Source organism: Schistocerca serialis, chromosome 3 (genome assembly GCF_023864345.2).
Source record: "Schistocerca serialis cubense isolate TAMUIC-IGC-003099 chromosome 3, iqSchSeri2.2, whole genome shotgun sequence".
Lineage (NCBI taxonomy): Eukaryota > Metazoa > Arthropoda > Insecta > Orthoptera > Acrididae > Schistocerca > Schistocerca serialis.
In genome coordinates, this window is record NC_064640.1 from 864,720,327 (window position 1) to 864,742,088 (window position 21,762).

The 21,762-nt window shown below is 44.2% G+C and overlaps 1 protein-coding gene across 1 annotated transcript in view; it reads right to left on the reverse strand.

The window, feature by feature from the left end:
* The window catches only part of LOC126471276 (Down syndrome cell adhesion molecule-like protein Dscam2), a 305,238-nt gene extending 287,881 nt beyond the window's left edge, over window positions 1-17,357 (reverse strand). Inside the window, exons 1-2 of the mRNA XM_050099394.1 lie at window positions 17,351-17,357; window positions 16,426-16,737 (exon numbers count right to left, since the gene is read on the reverse strand). Of these exons, the coding sequence (XP_049955351.1) occupies window positions 16,426-16,737; window positions 17,351-17,357 (319 nt within the window). The remainder of the gene's footprint in view (window positions 1-16,425; window positions 16,738-17,350) is intronic.
* Window positions 17,358-21,762: the final 4,405 nt, after the last annotated feature.

The following is a 21,762-nucleotide window of genomic DNA, read 5'->3' on the forward strand; positions in this document are numbered from 1 at the left end:
TATTACACCAGTTAGTGATTACTTCCTGTAACACAATGTAACACCCAATAGTGACACTGTACCCTCAACATTTCCTCTACAAATCTGTCATGCCTAATATTGCACTTTTCCATGTCCACTGCAAAGGTCTTGTAAATTGGAAGTAGCGCTCTTTTTCTGCCACATTCGATCGGAAGTTGGCGTCTGTTATGTTCCGTGTTTTTGTACTATCACTCGCTCACTGCAGCAAGTATGGCAGTCTTACGCAGATATAATTCTAGACTGTTAACCCTTTCGTTGTCGCAAAGCACCATCACATTGTGAGCAATCTCCTTCTCTCAGAAGTCATCTTTACCACTTACGTTGTTTCGTGCTTCCAGATGTTGCTCACATTAGTTGTAATTTCCCAACTCGACCGATCCTGTTGGATACGCTGCAAGACTTCGCTCGAAAATGCGCCGTTGTCACCACATACACACATTTCGCTCTGTCGGACCGTATTCCCATACAGTTCTGGTGCCACAAACACGGTAGCAAATCCAAGTCCTATCACTTCTGGAGGAAATTGAAAGTCACACCGTCTGTCCTTGTGCCCTCTCTGACAGTAGAGTTGCTTTATGCATCGTAAATCGGCAGTGCTGGTGGTAAGTTGGTTTCCCACCACCTTAGGGTATAGAGGCGTTTTGGTCCCCTGTAATTCACTGTCCTCGACTGACGTACGCTAAGTAACATCTCAACAGCAAATTCCAATCGTCGCTGTTGGAAACGACCTTTCATTCACGTGTTGAGAGCTAGGAGTTTTGCAACATGTGACTGTAACCGAAACCTTCTGTTGCTGTCAGTGGCGCCGGACTTCACGCTTTCAAACAATGTAAGTTATTATTATATCTCCGGCTCGGATTGATCAGATTCTGGCAAAAAATTCCTTACATGTCATATAAGACGACTATGTTATTATGGGTCCTAAAATACAGTCTCTGCGAGTTCCAGAAAACCGTTGTCTTGTTGCTGATGACTGGTACCACCGTTAACTATTGTATCAAATATGAATATTATGATATAATTTGCATAACTTCCCTTTCTCATCCCCCAACAGTAGTCTCTGTTTTCCCAAGGAAAAAATGAGCAGTTCCTGGTGAATAAAAATAAGGAATGCTGATTCTTGAAAGTGAGCTTAATCGTTAAAAGCTGTATTATGACTATGTGCAAAAATCTGGATTAACTTAGAATTATATATTATACCGCAATGTAGTAGGCTGACAGTGACATTGAGAGAAGTAGACATGAAGAAAATAAGGTAGGTAGATATTTCAAAAAATCATGCGGTCACTAAGGAGAGAGAAATACGATCTTAGATACGTAAAAAATGGAGACCTGGGAAACAGGAAAGATGTCCCACATCAGAAAAAAATCGAGAGAGGTTTGAATATGTTGTGAAGATATGCAATAGTATATTCACTACGAGAAAAATTAAACATTTTTACAAGGATAAAAATAGTAATTACATTTACGTGACACTTGAATGATCAAAGAAGAAAAATAAGATACTATTACTGTACTGTGTAAGCACTAAAATGTTAAATTGTCCTCAGTCAGAAGGTTGGATTGAGCACAGCAATGCTATACCAAACAGGGCCCAGCTCTTGCTTCCTCCAACTTTTAACTGACTCCCTCGATCAGTCGTAAGGGATATTTATAGCTTAACGTCACCTCCGTACCACGGTGAAGCTTAAACTTTATTACGTATATGAATCATTGGCAAAGGTGAAAATAGCCATAAGCTACAGAAAAAAATACTGACTGACGAGCAACTGAACCCCAGCAATGATTTTGCAATAAACACTCACCCTCTTAACAGCTGTTTCATTGCTAAACACTCACAGGTGCTTCTCATAAATGTTAACACTGGGAACATTATTGCTAGAATCAGGTATATCAGACTGAATTTGGTTCTGTATTCGATGTCACAGTGTATGACGTCTCATAATATATTTTTAGCAAAAATTGATAATTAACTTTTGAAATCTATTACCCAAGTACAACGTGACTTAAATGTCTCTTCGGTTTCTGTTCTACGCTGTGGCATCCATTTTTTCGACCAAACACACACAGGACTATAACCTGGCAACCGTAACCTTACTTAGCCGGAAAGTTTCAGTGCTTACTTTGCTGTAAAGCGAAATTTTAATTATAAATACGTTTAGATCGCGACCTTCCGCATAGAAAACGTGAAACCGAACAAAAAATGTTTTCAAAGAATACAACGCTCACGTGCGACTTTCATATCTGAAAGTCTTGTTCAGATGGTTCAAATGGCTCGGAGCACTATGGGGCTTAACATCTGAGGTCATCAGTCCCCTAGAACATAGAACTACTTACACCTAACTAACCTAAGGACATCTCACACATCCGTGCCCGAGACAGGATTCGAACCTGCGACCGTAGCAGTCGAGCGTTTCCGAGCCTAAAACCGCTATGTCATAGCGGCCGGCTGAACTTCTTGTGTTTAACTTTCAGTTGACCTTGTTCTGTGTGAAATTCTACAAATGTTCAGACATCCCAGACTTTTACGGAGGGAGCATACTTCGTTGGAGACATTTGGTCTTTTGTAAATCAGGTCTTGGTCTTAAGCATAGTCTTCTGCCTAACGTTTCGCTTCATATTGTTTGAGGCATAATCGGAAGCTACAGAGATAACTTCTTAAATTCTATGATGTTAAAAGTTTCAAAAAATTTTGCGAGCGTTTTACAGCAATCATTAGAGTTGTCTGCACAGCCTCAGATGATTTCTCGCAGCCGGCCGCGGTGGTCTAGCGGTTCTAGGCGCGCAGTCCGGAACCGCGCGACTGCTACGGTCGCAGGTTCGAATCCTGCCTCGGGCATGGATGTGTGTGATGTCCTTAGGTTAGTTAGGTTTAAGTAGTTCTAAGTTCTAGGGGACTGATGACCACAGATGTTAAGTCCCGTAGTGCTCAGAGCCATTTGAACCATTTTTGATTTCTTGCAAACAATGTGCCAAACAACTATTTCCCCATGGATTCATTATTATTTGTTTCCTTGTTTCTGTCACGTATTGCAAAGATCAAGACGTTTCACGATTTTTTAACACAAGGGAGGGAAATCGTGCACGACATTTTCCTGTAAATCGTGTAAATTTCATTCTGTGTGTTATCGCATTTTAACTGTTAGTGTATCGTATTTTCTGAGGGGCAGGTGTGGGGCCCACCAGCCGTTTGCCTAAATGTAGTAAAATCACCTGTGAAACGTACTTCACTGTTCGGTGTACTAGAGCAACGGTCGTTAGTACAACATGCGGATTCGGTATTGACTTGGCTCAGTTCTCTGTCTCACAAGCTAGCACGCTCCGTGTTTACAAGACTGTTAAAGGAAAATTCGATGCTGGCACTGCGTATCTTGTTGTTTATAATCCCACTCTTTCCCCGTCATAAAGGTTAGCTCTGTTCATACAGTAACATGCTTTATTGGTCCGCTCTGTGACACGGAAGCGGTGGGAAATGTTTCGCATAAGCACTTAACGCAAAGAGCCCCGTCAGTTACTCTCGTGGATGTGTCGCATGCAGCGCACTTCCGGCTGTCATGGAGCGCTAACGTGCCGTGAAGTGCTTCTCGTTTATAGCAAGTGATTGACGCGAAACTGCTCAAGAGTCTAGTGCGAGTTTACGCGTCGTATACGAAGATGGATAGTGGGAGCTGTGCAGGACGAGGGGATGGGAACCAGGACGGAAGCCACTGCAGACTCAGTGCGTCTAGTGTCGCTAGCATTCCAATATTAACAATTCATTACAGATACGCTGCCATCAATCATAGGAGAACTACCGCAATAGAGCAACGTAAAATAGAAGATACCTCTACCACTAAAAAATTCTTAGCGACTCAAATAAGGAGAATAAAAGTGGCAATAATAGAAAAGCGCATAAAGCGGTAGAATGAGGTCTTGACAGCGCTCGATTACTTTCAACACCAGACGTTGGTAATTCGTAGCAAACACCAAGAAACAGTCTAAGGACAGAGAACTAATAAATAGCACAATAAGTTAAATTCTACATCCAGTACGATATTAGTCCATATTTACGTACAACTGAAACATACGAGGGCAGTTCAATAAGTAATGCAACACATTTTTTTTCTCGGCCAATTTTGGTTGAAAAAACCGGAAATTTCTAGTGGAATATTTTCAAACATTCCCGCTTCGTCTCGTATAGTTTCATTGACTTCCGACAGGTGGTAGCGCTGTACGGAGCTGTTAAAATGGCGTCTGTAACGGATGTGCGTTGCAAACAACGGGCAGTGATCGAGTTTCTTTTGGCGGAAAACCAGGGCATCTCAGATACTCATAGGCGCTTGCAGAATGTCTACGGTGATCTGGCAGTGGACAAAAGCACGGTGAGTCGTTGGGCAAAGCGTGTGTCATCATCGCCGCAAGGTCAAGCAAGACTGTCTGATCTCCGGCGTGCGGGCCGGCCGTGCACAGCTGTGACTCCTGCAGTGGCGGAGCGTGCGAACACACTCGTTCGAGATGATCGACGGATCACCATCAAACAACTCAGTGCTCAACTTGACATCTCTGTTGGTAGTGCTGTCACAATTGTTCACCAGTTGGGATATTCAAAGGTTTGTTCCCGCTGGGTCCCTCGTTGTCTAACCGAACACCATAAAGAGCAAAGGAGAACCATCTGTGCGGAATTGCTTGCTCGTCATGTGGCTGAGGGTGACAATTTCTTGTCAAAGATTGTTACAGGCGATGAAACATGGGTTCATCACTTCGAACCTGAAACAAAACGGCAATCAATGGAGTGGCGCCACACCCACTCCCCTGCCAAGAAAAAGTTTAAAGCCATACCCTCAGCCGGTAAAGTCATGGTTACAGTCTTCTGGGACGCTGAAGGGGTTATTCTGTTCGATGTCCTTCCCCATGGTCAAACGATCAACTCTGAAGTGTATTGTGCTACTATTCAGAAATTGAAGAAACGACTTCAGCGTGTTCGTAGGCACAAAAATCAGAACGAACTTCTCCTTCTTCATGACAACGCAAGACCTCACACAAGTCTTCGCACCCGAGAGGAGCTCACAAAACTTCAGTGGACTGTTCTTCCTCATGCACCCTACAGCCCCGATCTCGCACCGTCGGATTTCCATATGTTTGGCCCAATGAAGGACGCAATCCGTGGGACGCACTACGCGGATGATGAAGAAGTTATTGATGCAGTACGACGTTGGCTCCGACATCGACCAGTGGAATGGTACCGTGCAGGCATTCAGGCCCTCATTTCAAGGTGGCGTAAGGCCGTAGCATTGAATGGAGATTACGTTGAAAAATTGTGTTGTGTAGCTAAAAGATTGGGGAATAACCTGGTGTATTTCAATGCTGAATAAAACAACCCCTGTTTCAGAAAAAAAATGTGTTGCATTACTTATTGAACTGCCCTCGTAAAATTAGGAATGTCGGACATTTGCATCATACCGCTAATGATTCACTATTCGAGTACTACATGCGGTATGTGGCAACAGCTGTGGGTTTTAGACTAATTTTTTTGTAATGCAACAGTTTTCAGTTTGCTTTCGCTTCAGTAGGTACTTAGACCAAGGAAATACATAATTACTAATGGATGTGCTTTTTTTGAAACAATGTTTTCTCTTTAGTCAGTTTCCGGTGCCAAAATAAAAAAAAAACTGTCAAACCTCTAATTCTCAGTCGCTGTTTGTTGATACTGACAGACAAATTCATCTCCACTCAAAATACTTCAATGTCTTAACATTTGAAACCGTATGCGTACAATGTGTCAATAGGAGACAATAAAAGAAAATCAAATCTACATGGTCGAATATATTTTGAACGTCAGTAATCTTTTGCTGCTTACAGCTGTATTTTATTTGACGCACTGTGTTAACTTGTTAATTTTTTGTACTTCCCTGGAAAAACTAGTTCTACAGGAATTAGCTTTTATAAACTACCATCCTGTTAGCGGAATTATTCATCTCCTACAAAAAACCAGAAGACGAAAGATGAAGTGTTTGAATATGTTTCAGTTCCTTTTTTCTGCGCTTTAGCATCGATCAAATAAGAAGCACTCTCGAAAATAAAAAAAGAGTATATTTGATATGTTGTTTTTGATATGTTGTTAGGGATAAAAAAATTCTGTTGATGAAAACAACATAGTTAATAACAAATCCCTTCGTGATGTGAAAGACCCACTTTAAATTCCTCAAAATATCTATCATACTAATATATACGCTGTTGAGCCAAAATTTTATGATCACTGCTAACCGCGATGCCACCTGATGGCGTTGTGGGCACGAGACACGGTAAACAATATATGTAATCGTAGCATAGACGAATGGGGAACCATTCAAGTAACGATACGGGCCACATATGGGGAAACTCACTGATATAAGCCACTGTGTCATAAGGCAGAAAGTTATAGCCCGTAGCTTGGGAACAAGCATCATGGAAACGACAAAGCTGGACGGCTGTTTGCGTACTACTGTCGAGAGTAGGACTGTTGATATTTTTAAGAACATTGAGAATCCGATATATCGATATTTAAAAAAATGATATCTCCGAAAGCTTGCAAGTTTTCTTTTTTGTGTGTCTAGCGACAACTCAACGCCTCTGCTTTACCATGAATGGTCTCCTTCAGTTCTAAAGTATTCAAATTCTACAAGAAATGACTCATTATCATGATTCAAAATCATTACAATACTGATAATCTGCAAAGGAATGCTTAAAACGTATTTTTTTCATCATACACATAAAATTAATGAAATTGTTTCACATCATACACTCGAGGAAAGAATAATGTAAAAAACATTCAGCAAAATTTTGTACTGTGACAGTCGATCATATGAATATCCTGACATGTACCAAGCGTATTTCAGTACATTCGAAAATATCGGCCAAGAGAATTGGTTATGTGCTAGTGACTGCAACTTGATTACATTGTTTCGCAAATGGAGATCGACATGATAATAATTCAGCAGGCTGAAAATCTCTCAAAGTGCTTCCAACATCTAAAGTCCTATACGTCCCACTGCTGTACCTGTCCTGTGGAGCCTTTCGGAATCACCTAATGAAGAACTTCCTTGTCCTTAAGTGCGACGCTCAAAACGGGTCTTTCACACTGGCCACTCCAAGACTCTAACAATTATACAGATTTTTCTGACGCATTAGGAAAGAAAACTTCTGTAAAATATTTTGGGATGTAGTCAGACGGCTACCTTACCAGATTCCGATGTCGTCACAAGAACATTTGGGGTTGCAAAAGGAGATTCTCGAACTCTCCGTCCAAATTCTCCATTAGTTTCTTTTAAAACTATTAAATTGGGGTATAAATCACGATATTTAGAGGATTGCTCATCAAAATTTAAGAATCGTTTTTTATTCTGTTTATGTTGTGTTGTCCGACGTGTGTATTATGTAAAACAATTTCGTTCATTTTGTGTGCATAGTGTGAAAAAAACGTCACGTTTTAAATATTTATTTACGGATTATGATCATTCTAATGACTTTGTATCATAATAATGAGTTACTTATTATTTTCAATGAAGAAAACATGCGTATTGGAAATGGTGAACCAAAAAAACAATAAAGATATACTTAAAACGCAAAATAACAATCAAAAACATAAAAAAATGAAGCAAAAAAATTAGAAAAATAATGAAGATCTAGATATTTTAATTACGAAAGTTGACAATACTTATACATTATGTAAAACTAATTTTCCCAAAATGATATTTCAGAAACCAGATTTATTGTACGTGGTTGGATGTGGTGTGAATGCTTCTTTAATTTGTATTGCAACAAAAGTTTTCATTTTTCAAAACTGATTAGTGATGGTGGGATACTTCACAGAATTTTATAGTATTACAGAAGTTGATTACATAGTTTTCGAATACGTTAAATACATTTATCTTTTATATGAAACATATTTTTTATATTTCATGGTTTATATGATATTCCCTCTAAACCTAATATGACATATTACCTTTCGGGGCGTGTTTTACCCCATAAAAATGAAATTGGGCGAAACTGATAAAATACATATTGCCTTAATTGGACCCCTCTACATCAAGATCATTTATTTGCAAATGGTTGAAATGGCTCTAAGCACTATGGGACTTAACATCTGAGGGCATCAGTCCCCTAGACTTAGAACTACATAAACCTAACTAACCTAAGGACATCACACACATCCATGCCCGAGGCAGGATTCGAACCTGCGACCGTAGCAGCAGCGCGGTTCCGGACTGAAGCGCCTGGAACCGCTCGGCCACAGCGGCCGGAATTTTTTTACACCTGGGAATGTTCCCCTGCAGGAGAGTTTGTGAGACAAATTCATTGTGAGCTGCAGTTGTGATCTCTGGCACCTGTACTTGAATGTTTCTCGTGACTATTGTGCAAGTGCCATCTAGCTACCTAGTTTTCGTCGCACGTCCACAGTTCAAAGCAGCGGACATTGCGCATTGTTTTAAATTCCAGATTTAGAGGCAACTTCTTAATAATTAAACCCACGTAAGCCACCGCATCATTTACCTAACAGTATCAAATACACTCTGGACAATTATTGTGAGAAATGCGTGTTTACGTACTAAAAGATGCAGGATGTGGACGCTGACTTGTTCAAAAATATTTAGAAACCGGTACTAGGAAGTATCCCATACAGGCTTTTCTAGTTATGTAATGCAGCAGCAGTTGGGTGTGGCATGGATTCGACAAGTTTTGGTAGGTTTCTGGAGGTATGTGGCATCAGAATGTCTACGCACAGGTCACAAAATTTACTTAAATTACGGGCCGGTGATTTTTCAGCGCGGAGTTGGCTCCTTATAGCGTCCCATGTATTCCATAGGGTTAATATCAGGCGAAATTTGTGACACAGACAGTTTTTCTGCTTTAAAATGTCATGGCCGTCGAAGAAGACAGTGAGTATGAAACGAAGTAGGTGTTCCGCAGTAATACTGACATAATCAGCAGTGCTCATGATGTCTTCGATTATCGCCAGAGGTTCCATGAACACCCAGGCTCAGCGGCTTACACACGTGGCACGGTGCGTGTTTTGAACAGCCGTTCCCTTGTCAATGACGTCTAATTCCACCGTAGTACGAACTACAAGCTACTCCGATCGCAAAACTACAACGCTACAAAGACGCTGTTGTCTTGCTCGCCGGGAGTAACAGATTGTAAATTTCGTAGGAACGTCGGAAATTATTCAAAGTAGAACAGTCTGTTTATCATATGTGTGAACGTATGTATCATTACATCGATTATCAATGGCGACTATCCAGCTCAGGCACGCCGTGCACCTGTGAGCGGATAGGGCGCACAATAATTTGTAAACAAGAATGTCGAGATAATCATGTTATTGCTGCGTCATGTTAGCCCGCTTATGCGCCTTGTATCTTAGCTATAGAGCACTAACATTAAAGATCTGATTGTTAATACACTTTATGCAAACCGTAAGCTAATGGAGTAGTATTCTAAAACTGTGTTGCTGTCTTTAAAGGCAAACAAGCGGAGCATCGTACTCACAGTAGATGTTTTGATACTTCGATCAGTTGCTGTTGTTGTTGTTGTGGTCTTCCGTCTTGAGACTGGTTTCATGCAGCTCTCCATGCTACTCTATCCTGTGCAAGCTTCTTCATCTCCCAGTACCTACCGCAACCTACATCCTTCTGAATCTGCTTAGTGTATTGATCTCTTGGTCTCCCTCTACGGTTTTTACCCTCCACGCTGCCCTCCAATACTAAATTAATGATTCCTTGATGCCTCAGAACATGTCCTACCAACCGATCCCTTCTTCTAGTCAAGTTGTGCCACAAACTTCTCTTCTCCCCAATCCTATTCAATACTTCCTCATTAGTTATGTGATCTACCCATCTAATCTTCAGCATTCTTCTGTAGCACCACATTTCAAAAGCTTCTATTCCCTTCTTGTCCTAACTATTTATCGTCCATGTTTCGCTTCCATAAATGGCTACACTCCATAGAAATACTTTCAGAAATGACTTCCTGACACTTAAATCTATACTTGATGTTAACAAATTTCTCTTCTTCGGAAACGCTTTCCTTGCCATTGCCAGTCTACATTTTATATCCTCTCTACTTCTACCATCATCAGTTATTTTGCTCCCCAAATACCAAAACTCCTTTACTACTTTAAGTGTCTCATTTCCTAATCTAATTCCCTCAGCGTCACCCGACTTAATTCGACTGCATTCCACTATCCTCGTTTTGCTTTTGTTGATGTTCATCTCATATCCTCCTTTCAAGACACTACACACTTCGTACATACAGATTCTGAAGTATTATGAAACAACAGAGACCACGGCAGATGCGCATTCCTGATAAATACAATTCAAGCCTGTTCTACCCACACAAAAGAATAATAATGACGAAATAATAATGCCTCTACAAGAGCAGCAAGCTATAACCTACCTGCTGGCAAAATTACTGATAAACAATTACAGCGAATTGTTGGAGATGTCGACAGCCCTGAAATAGTGATCTGATATGGGACCCTACTAAAACCTGTTAGCTGGAATGTATTTTTGCGAAGTTGGCAGAGGAAGAGCGACTAATGGTAGTGAATGAAGCGTTCCCCTATAAGGCGAAATAAGCGGAGAGTAATTGCCGGAGATATCATCTTCAACTCAATATGCGCAGCTGTGCTATTCAATATCACACGGCAGGAGCCCACAGAATTAGATCATTGACCGCTACTGATTGCACTTGATAATTCACCAAATCATAGCTCTTACGTACAGCAGCTTGTAATTGGGTCATTGGAGACGATTAAAGGAAATAAGAAAAAGAAATTTCTGGGAGACTAATGGAGTGCCAAGATCGGCGATCTGTAGAGAAAAATTATGCTAATTTAATGATCGGCATCAACAGGAGTAAACAAAGGGTAGTAGAATTCAGTCGAACAGATCAGGTGATGCTGAGGGAATTAGAGTAGGAAACGACACACTAAAAGTAGTAGAAGAATTTTGCTATCTGGGAAGCAAAATATCTGATGATGGCTGAAGTACAGAGGACATAAAAAGTAGACTAGCTGTAGTGAGGAAAGAATTTCTAAAAAAGAAGAATTTGTTAACATCTGACATCAATTTAGGTGTTAGGAAATTTTTTATCATGGTATTTGCTTAATACAGAAGTGAAGCGTGGACGATAGGCAGTTCAGACAATCTTTTATTGTTTTGAAACGTGGCAAAAGAGGAGGTACTGAAATTTATCACCTATTTGTAGCGCTCAAATCATTACTTCTCATAGTTCCTAAAGAACACATCTCTGCTTTGGTATCACGTATCGATCTCACCCCACGCTGTATCAAGGTCGGCAATGGAATGGCAAGTGTCTGTCCTTTTTTTTTTTTTTTTTTTTAATGTGTGGGAACTCCTAAGGGACCAAATTAATGAGGTCATCGGTCTCTAGACTTCCACACTACTTAAGCTAACTTAAACTAATTTAAGCTAAGAACAACACACACACCCATGCCCGAGGGAGGACTCAAACCCCCGGCGGGAGGGACCGCGCAACCAATGACACGGCGCCTCAAACCGCGCGGCCACTCCGCGCGGCAAGTTTCTGTCTGGTTGCTCGGTATCTGGCGGAACCAGGCCTGCACGTTCGTTGAGCCACAACTCCTGCAGATATCTACTAAGAGCACACTCTGCTGCCGCAATACAGGACTGCCGGTGGAAGACAGATGCCCCACTCGTGCTCGTAGCCACTACGCTACACCCCCATCCCTTTGAGACATATCGCCTCGCGTGGCAGCCGTGCGGTCTTAGGCGCCTTGCCACGGTTCGCGCTGCTGCCCCCGTCGGAGGTTCGAGTACTCCCTCTGGCGTTGGCGTGTGTGTTGTCCTTAGCGTAAGTTACACTGAGTAGTGTGTAAGCCTGGCAACTGATGACCTCAGCAGTTTGGTCCCATAGTATCTTAAACCAATTTCCAGTTTGAGCCTCATCCAAGTTGCTACTGTATGAGCTAGACTCTGTTTCTTGCTGCATTACTTGTTAACGAGTTTTTGTATGCTTGGAGAAGCACGAGTTAAGTAAATCTTCTGCACACTGTGTTAACTTCTTCGCTAGTCATTTCTCCACCTGTCCAACTATCCCACAACAACAACTACCGCACCATTCTGTAGCCCACCCCTCCTTACCATTGTGCACGAAATTGTACACAACAACTGCCATTCTATGAGTCAAAACATTATGACCACCTGCTTAACAGCTTGTTTGTCCGTCTTTGGAACGAAACACATCACTTATTCTGCGTATCAGGGAACCGATTTTGCTGGTAGATTTGTGGAAGTACACTATGTGATCAAAAGTGTCCGGACATCTGGTTAAAAAGACTTACAAGTTCTTAGCACCCTCCATCGGTAATGCTGTAATTCAGTATGGTGTTCGTCCACCCTTAGCCTTGATGACAGCTTCCACTCTCGCATGCATACATTCAATCAGGTGCTGAAAGGGTTCTCAGGGAATGGCAGCCACGGGCTTTGCGTTATGAACAGGTGCTCGATCGTGTTGAAAGATGAAATCGCCATCCCTGAATTGCTCTTCAACGGTGGGAAACAATAAGGTGCTTACAATATCAATGTAGGCCTGTGCTGTGATAGTGTCACGCAAAACAACAAGGGGTGCAAGCCCCCTCCACAGAAAACACGACCATACCATAACACCACCGCCTCCGAATTTTACTGTTGGCACTAAACACGCTGGCAGATGACGTTCACCGGGCGTTCGCCATACCCACACCATGCCATCGGATCGCCACATTGTGTACCGTGATTTATCATTCCACAAAACGTTTTTCCACAGTTCAATCGTCCAATGTTTACACTCCTTACACCATACGAGGCGTCGTTTGGCATGTACTGCCGTGATGTGTAGCATATAAGCAGCCACTCGACCATGAAATTCAAGTTTTCTCACCTCTGTCATAGTATTTGAAGTGGATCCTGATGCAGCTGAATTCTTGTGTGATGGTCTGTATAGATGTCTGCCTATTACACATTACGACCGTCTTCAATTGTCGGCGGTGTCTGTCAGTCAGCATGCGAGGTCGGCCTGTACGCTATTGTGCTGTACGTGTCCCTTCAGGTTTCCACTTCACTATCACATCGGAAACAGTGGAGCTAGAGATGTTTAGGAGTGTGAAAATCTCACGTACAGACGAATGACACAATAGACACCCAATCACCTAACCACTATCGAAGTCCGTGAGTTCCGCGGCCGGCCGCAGTGGCCGTACGGTTCTAGGCGCTTCAGTCTGGAACTTCGCGATTGCTACAGTCGCAAGTTCGAATCCTGCCTCGGTCATAGATGTGTGTGATGTCCTTAGGTTAGTTAGGTTGAAGTAGCTCTAAGTTCTAGGGGACTTATGACCTTAGAAGTTAAGTCCCATAGTGCCCAGAGCCATTTGAACCATTTTTTGAGTTCCGCGGAGCACCATATTCTGCTCTCTCACGATGTCTAATGACTACTGAAGTCGGTGATATGGAGTACCTGGCAGTAGGTGGCAACACAATGCATCTAATATGAAAAACTTATGTTTTTTTCTGGAATCCGGATACTAATGATCACATAGTTTATGTGTCATTAGATGTCTACTCACAGATCATGTAATTCGCGTGAATAACGTGAGGCTGATCTCCGTATGCGATGATGGCAGCCGATTGCGATCGAGATGGGTCCATAGGACTTATGTGAGGCAAATTCAGTCGCCGAGACATCGACGTGAGTTCATTATAAATGCTCCTCAAACCACTGTAGGGCTGGCTGGTGTGGCCGAGCGAATCTAGGCGCTTCAATCTGGAACCGCACGATCGCTATGGTCGCAGGTTCGAATCCTGCCTCGGGCATGGATGTGTGTGATGTCCTGAGGTTAGTTAGGTTTAAGTAGTTCTAAGTTCTAGGGGACTGATGACCTCAGATGTTATGTCCCATAATGCTCAGAGCCATTTGAATTATTTGAACCACTGTAGGACGGTTGTGGTTCCGAGACATGGACATTTGTACTACTGAAGGATAACATCGCCATCAGGGAAGACATCAAGTATAAAGGGATGCAGCTGGTTCAGAGACGTCAGCGTATCTTCGATTACTACCACATGTCCCGTGCAAGCGAAGGAGAAAGTCTCCCACAGCATAATAATGCTCCCACCAGCTTGCGTCCGTGGCACGCTACACGTTTCGAGCTAGATGACGGCGTTTGTGGAGACGACCAGCGACCTAGTGTAGCAAAAATGTGATTAACCCGAAGAGCCGATCGTTTCCATTGATCTACTGTCGAATACCGATGGCCCCGTGCCCAATGCAATCGTAATTGACGAAGTCGTTGGGTCACCATATGAACAAGTAGGTGTGGTCTGCTGCAAAACTGCACGTTCAACAGTGTACGACGAACGGTATGTCCCGAAACATTCTTGCGTGCACCAGAATTGTGCTCTTACGCAGAGATGCCACCATCTATCCTACTTAAGGGGGGTAGGACGTGAAACGGGCCGACTTTGAGCAGGAGAGGCACCACAGGACATTTTAATTTACACTGTCTATAGTTTTACAAATAAATTCATAAAACTTTGGTAGCATGACCAGGAAGGATTCAGGATTCAGACTCATAGCAGAGGAAGTTCAAAAACATAACAAAGCAAATTTTTTTTTTACATGCGAAATTTTATCATTTTTTCTCTTGATATTGGCTGCATTTGTTGCTGTAGGTACACTTTTCTTCATAAGTAAGAGAAATTCTTCGATGAATTTTGCACAGCATACAAACCATACTTACAGGTGTATGAAACTCTAGAAGTTCCCAAATCTGTTAAAAACTGTGGTAAAAACTGAGATAATTAACTATAAAATTCGAGTTTTCTCTAAACACGAAGTTTAAAACGCAACAGCCCATTCATTTTTCCATAGATTAAATAAATTCTAGAGTTTCATATACCTGAAAGTATGGTTTGTAAGCTGTGCAAAATTCATCGAAGAATCTCTCTTACTTATGAAGAAAAGTGTACCTACAGCAACAAATGCAGCCAACAGTAAGAGAAAAAAATCATGAAATTTCACATTTAAAAAATATTATTTTTTCGTGTTTTCGAACTTCCACTGCTAAGAGTGTGAATCCTCAATCCTTCCTGGTCATGCTGACAAAGTGTGGTGTGCGTACTGTAAGACCTTCGGTATACACACCATGAGATTATTTGACTGGTCGCTCTAACGAAGTAGGCGAGTGTCAGCAATATATCTCTTGGTCTTATCGTGGCGTGTTTATCTTCTGCAGTTAGCTCAGACGAGAGAAGTGCCACTTGCACGCTTAGAGTAGCAGATTGACGGTGACCAACTTTAAACTGAAGTTGATTAATTTTCATACTCATTTATTAAAGTAATAAAAAGCATAGATATTATGTAACTTGATTCTGGATGGTGTTTACAACTGACAATCTGAAGTTCCATTGGTCTTGGTACGTTAATCTTGTTCTCACATATCTCTGATACTTGACAAAGTGTCTATACATTTATCTTCATGGGTATGTACAGGAATATGGTAATATTATTAGGTGCAGACTGAAACTTGACTATAGACTGGTACAGACTAATGCAGACTGGTACAGACTGGTGCAGACAAATGCAGACTGACTAATCAGAGGTCTGTACACTCGTTACAATACCTCACGCGTTCAGGTATCACTGCGCGAGTGTGATCTGCGAGGAGAAAAGGTTCTACATTAGCAGCAATCTCATTGGCTGCGTTACATATTAATACGCGGATCGGCGGAAGCAGAATTTGGTCCGTCTCTAAGGGAGCGGCATCTCGTAGTGCGGAGACGGACGAACGCTGCGCCTGCATTGTTGTGCTTAGCGGGGCGCGCTCTAGTGGGAAAGTTGTGTACGTGCTGACTATGCAGAACTATGTAAGTTTCATGAATATATTTGTAAAAGTATAGACAGTGCAAATTAAATTGTCCTTTGGTGCCTCTCCTTCTCGAAGTCGGCGTGTTTGACGTCCTAACCCCCTTAACAGTGTAGACAAGCCTCCAAACCCCACGTTCTGTGAAGAGTCGTGGACGTCCAACCATTTAGCACCTAGTAGTAGTTTCACTGTTCGTAGATGCTCACGACAGTAGCACGTGAACATTCGACCACCTTCACCGCTTTCGAGATACTCGTTCACAGACTCTGCGTCATAATAATTTGCCCTTTGTCGAAGTCGCTTATCTCAACGGATTCCCCCATTTGCAGCACATATCTTCGCTAGGGTGATCCACCCTCAGTGTCCGCTCCGCTTACATACTCTTTTTACTGCGTCACGTGCCCACAAAGCCACCAGACGGCACTCCGACGCCGCGGTGGGAAGTGGTCATAATGTTTCGGCTGTTCTGTGTAAAAAATTGAAAATTTTGGGAGGAGGTCGCAACTCACCAGCCTGCACGCGCACGTCGCGGCTGACGACCTTGCCGGCCGGGTTGGCGGCGATGCAGCGGTAGGTGGCGGCATGCACGTCGTGGCGGTAGGAGCCGGCGCCGAACGGCGGGAAGAGCAGCGAGCCGTTGGTGAGCAGCAGGCGCACGCCGGCCAGAGGCAGCGCGGGGCGCCCGTCGGCCGTCAGCCAGCCCACGGACGGCGCGGGGGACCCGGCCGCCACGCACTCCACCAGCGCGCCCGTCTCGTTCGCGAAGTCGACGCGCGACGGCGGCTCCCGCACGAACGACGGCCCCACCAGCGTGCCCGCGACTGCAACACGCAACCGGCGAGACGCTCTCACTTTGCACGTAGTACCACCAGCACCAAATGAACAAATACAAATTATGCTCCCACACACACAAGTGACAAAGGAATGGTTACAGTCATTATGATGATGATAAGTCCCATACTCCTTTACAGAGCGTAGGGGAGCGACGCGGGAGACCCGCACCACCTTACTAGGCAAGTTCCTAGTGGAGGTGGTTTGCCATTGCCTTCCTCCGACCGTAATGGGGATGAATGATGATGATGGAGACGACACAACACCCAGTCATCTCGAAGCAGTAAAAATTCCAGACCCCGCCGGAAATCGAACCCGGGACCCCGTTCTCAGGAAGCGAGAACGCTACCACGAGCTGCGGATTATAATGGTGACTATAATGATGAAAATTTTAGAAATGATTTTTTTGCGTTGTCAAAAACATCGGATGTCTAACAAAAAAAGTGGAGTACAAATAATGAGGACAAAGTACAATCATAGCACTTTCATTTGTCGTCGCCGTCTTCCCTCGGAAGACTGGTTCGGTACAGCTCTCCACGTCAGTCTCTCCTGCGCGACCTTCTCCATCTCTGCATAAATACTACAAAATATAGGGTATTTCACAGTTCATGTTGCACACTTCTAGAGGCTGTGGGAGGGGACACAGTAGATAAAACCTTACACAGGAAACATGTCAGAAAACGTCTCCCAGAGACGCCACAGATCGTCAAAGTTATAGGCACCAGCGCGTGTAAATGTACACTACTGGCTATTAAAATTGCTACATGTTGTGTATATAGTTCCGCGTAGTCAGCGTGTACACAACTTCCACTAGAGCGCGCCCCGCTAACCATAACAGCGCATGCGCAGCGCTCGTCCGTCCCCACACTACGAAATGGCGCTGCCATAGAGACAGACCAAATTCTGCTTCCGCCGATCTGCGTATTAATATGTAACGCAGACAATGAGATTGCTGCTAACGTAGAACCTTTTCTCCTCGGGGATCACACTCGCGCAGTGATACATGAACGCGCGAGGTATTACAACGAATGTACAGATCTCCGATTTGTCAGTCTGCATTTGTCTGCACCAGTCTGTACCAGTCAGCATTTATCTGCAACAGTCTGTACGAGTTCTACATTTGTCTCTACCAGTCTATAGTCAAGGTTCAGTCTGCGCCTAATAAGATTACCGTATTCCTGTACATAGCCATGAAGATAAATTTATAGACACTTTTGTTAAGTATCAGAGATATATGTGAGAATAAGATTAACGTACCAGTACCAAAGGAACTTTAGACTGTCAATTGTAAATAGCATCCAGAACCAAGTTCTGTTTTATGCTTGTTATTATTTTAATAAATGTGTGTGAAAATTAATCAAGTTCTGTTTAAAGTTGGTCACCGTCAATCTGTTATTCTAAGCGTGCAAGTGGCATTTCTATCGTCTGACCTAACGGCAGAAGATAAACACGCCACGATACGACCACGAGACATATTGCTGACACTCGCCTACTTCGTTAGAGCGACAAGTCAAATAACCTGATGGTGTGTGTACTGAAGGTCTTACAGTACGCACACCATACTACAACACCAAGACGATGTGCTACTGACGCGAAATGTAACAGACAGGAAGAAGATGCTGTGATTAGCTTTTCAGAGCATTCACACAAGGTTGGCGCCGGTCGCGACACCTACAACGTGCTGACATGAGGAAAGTTCCCAACCGATTTCTCATACACAAACAGCAGTTGACGCCCGTTGCCTGGTGAAACGTTGTTGTGATGCCTCGTGTAAGGAGGAGAAATGCATACCATCACGTTTCCGACTTTGATAGAGGTCGGATTGTAGCCTATCGCGATTGCGATTTATCGTATCGCGACATTGCTGCTGACGTTGCTCGAGATCCTATGACTGTTAGCAGGATATGAAATCGGTGGGTTCAGGAGGGTAATACGGAACGCCGTGCAGGATCCCACGGCCTCGTATCACTAGCAGTCGAGATGACAGTCATCTTATCCGCATGGCTGTAACGGATCGTGCAGCCACGTCTCGATCCCTGAATGAACACGTAGGGACGTTTGCAAGACAACAACCAGCTGCACGAACAGTTCGTCGACGTTTGCAGCAGCATGGACTACCAGCTCGGAGACTGTGGCCGCGGTTACCCTTGACGCTGCATCACACACAGGAGCGCCTGCGATGGTGTACTCAACGACGAACCTGGGCGCACGAATGGCAAACCGTAATTTTTTCGGATGAATCCAGGTTCTGTTTACAGCATCATGATGGTCGCATCCGTGTTTGGCGACATCGCGGTGAACGCACATTGGAAGCGTGTATTCGTCGTCGCCATACTGGTGTATCACCCGGCGTCACGGTGCCATTGGTTACACGTCTCGGTCACCTCTTGTTCGCATTGACGGCACTTTGAACAGTGGACGTTACATTTCAGATGTGTTACGGCCCGTGCCTCTACCCTTCATTCGATCCCTGCGAAACCCTACATTTCAGCAGGATAATGCACGACCGCATATTGCAGGTCCTGTACGGGCCTTTCTGGATACAGAAAATATTCGTCTGCTGCCCTGGCCAGCACGTGCTCCAGATCTCTTACCAATTGAAAACGTCTGGTCAATGGTGGCCGAGCAACTGGCTCGTCACAATACGCCAGTCACTGCTCTTGATGAACTGTGGTATCGTGTTGAAACTGCATGGGCAGCTGTACCTGTACACGTCATCCAAGCTTTGTTTGACTCAATGCCCAGGGGTATCAAGGCCGTTATTACGGCCAGAGGTGGTTGTTCTGGGTACTGATTTCTGAGGATGTATGCACCCAAATTGCGTGAAAATGTAATCACATGTCAGTTCTAGTATAATATATTTGTCTAATGAATACTCGTTTATCATCTGGATTTTTTCTTGGTGTAGCAATTTTAATGGCCAGTAGTGTATGTACACTCCTGGAAATTGAAATAAGAACACCGTGAATTCATTGTCCAGGAAGGGGAAACTTTATTGACACATTCCTGGGGTCAGATACATCACATGATCACACTGACAGAAACACAGGCACATAGATACAGGCAACAGAGCATGCACAATGTCGGCACTAGTACAGTGTATATCCACCTTTCGCAGCAATGCAGGCTGCTATTCTCCCATGGAGATGATCGTAGAGATGCTGGATGTAGTCCTGTGGAACGGCTTGCAATGCCATTTCCATCTGGCGCCTCAGTTGGACCAGCGTTCGTGCTGGACGTGCAGACCGCGTGAGACGACGCTTCATCCAGTCCCAAACATGCTCAATGGGGGACAGATCCGGAGATCTTGCTGGCCAGGGTAGTTGACTTACACCTTCTAGAGCACGTTGGGTGGCACGGGATACATGCGGACGTGCATTGTCCTGTTGGGACAGCAAGTTCCCTTGCTGGTCTAGGAATGGTAGAACGATGGGTTCGATGACGGTTTGGATGTACCGTGCACTATTCAGTGTCCCCTCGACGATCACCAGTGGTGTACGGCCAGTGTAGGAGATCGCTCCCCACACCATGATGCCGGGTGCTGGCCCTGTGTGCCTCGGTCGTATGCAGCCCTGATTGTGGCGCTCACCTGCACGGCGCCAAACACGCATACGACCATCATTGGCACCAAGGCAGAAGCGACTCTCATCGCTGAAGACGACACGTCTCCATTCGTCCCTCCACTCACACCTGTCGCGACACCACTGGAGGCGGGCTGCACGATGTTGGGGCGTGAGCGGAAGACGGCCTAACGGTGTGCGGGACCGTAGCCCAGCTTCATGGAGGCGGTTGCGAATGGTCCTCGCCGATACCCCAGGAGCAACAGTGTCCCTAATTTGCTGGGAAGTGGCGGTGCGGTCCGCTACGGCACTGCGTAGGATCCTACGGTCTTGGCGTGCATCCGTGCGTCGCTGCGGTCCGGTCCCAGGTCGACGGGCACGTGCACCTTCCGCCGACCACTGGCGACAACATCGATGTACTGTGGAGACCTCACGCCCCACGTGTTGCGCAATTCGGCGGTACGTCCAACCGGCCTCCCGCATGCCCACTATACGCCCTCGCTCAAAGTCCGTCAACTGCACATACGGTTCACGTCCACGCTGTCGCGGCATGCTACCTCCGTATGCCACGGTAAACAGGCTGACACTGACGGCGGCGGTGCACAAATGCTGCGCAGCTAGCACCATTCGACGGCCAACACCGCGCTTCCTGGTGTGTCCGCTGTGCCGTGCATGTGATCATTGCTTGTACAGCCCTCTCGCAGTGTCCGGAGCAAGTATGGTGGGTCTGACACACCGGTGTCAATGTGTTCTTTTTTCCATTTCCAGGAGTGTATATACAGGGTGTTTCCGTGATGATGTCACAAACTTTCAAGGACGATGGAGAAGGATAGATGTATCACTTTGAGGTAATGTTTCCTGTACTGGAAACAAACGAGTCGAAATTTATAAACGAAAACCGATCTGATACTGATACCTCTGACAACTGGATACATGTACTCATACTGTTGTTGCTAAGACTGAAGGGCGGGCAACTTTTAGAGATAGTAGTATGGACCAAAGCAAGGAAAAACGTTCAGTAAATATTGGCTCTAAAATGCATACCTGACAAACTGCGAGCATTTCTTCATCTTCGCTGCTGTGTAACACATCTGCTATATTGAACAAGTACTCATAGCTCTTAATGTATACATTTTAGAGTCCATATATACTGCAGATTTTTTCCTTCTTTTGGTCTATACTATACCTTTGAAAGTTACCTACCCTGCAATCTTAGCAACAACACTACGATTAGATGTACTCCGCCGTCAGAGGTATCAAAGCGGTTTTCGCTTATAACTTTTGACTCGTTCTTTCCCGGTACAGGGATCTGAAATTGCTGCATTTATCCTTCAACATCATACAAGAAAGTTTGTGCATCATCACGGAATCATCCTTTATATACATAATTTACTGGCGCCGGCGCCTATAACTTTGACACTCTATAGCGTCGTTAGATGACGTTTCGGGGCATGG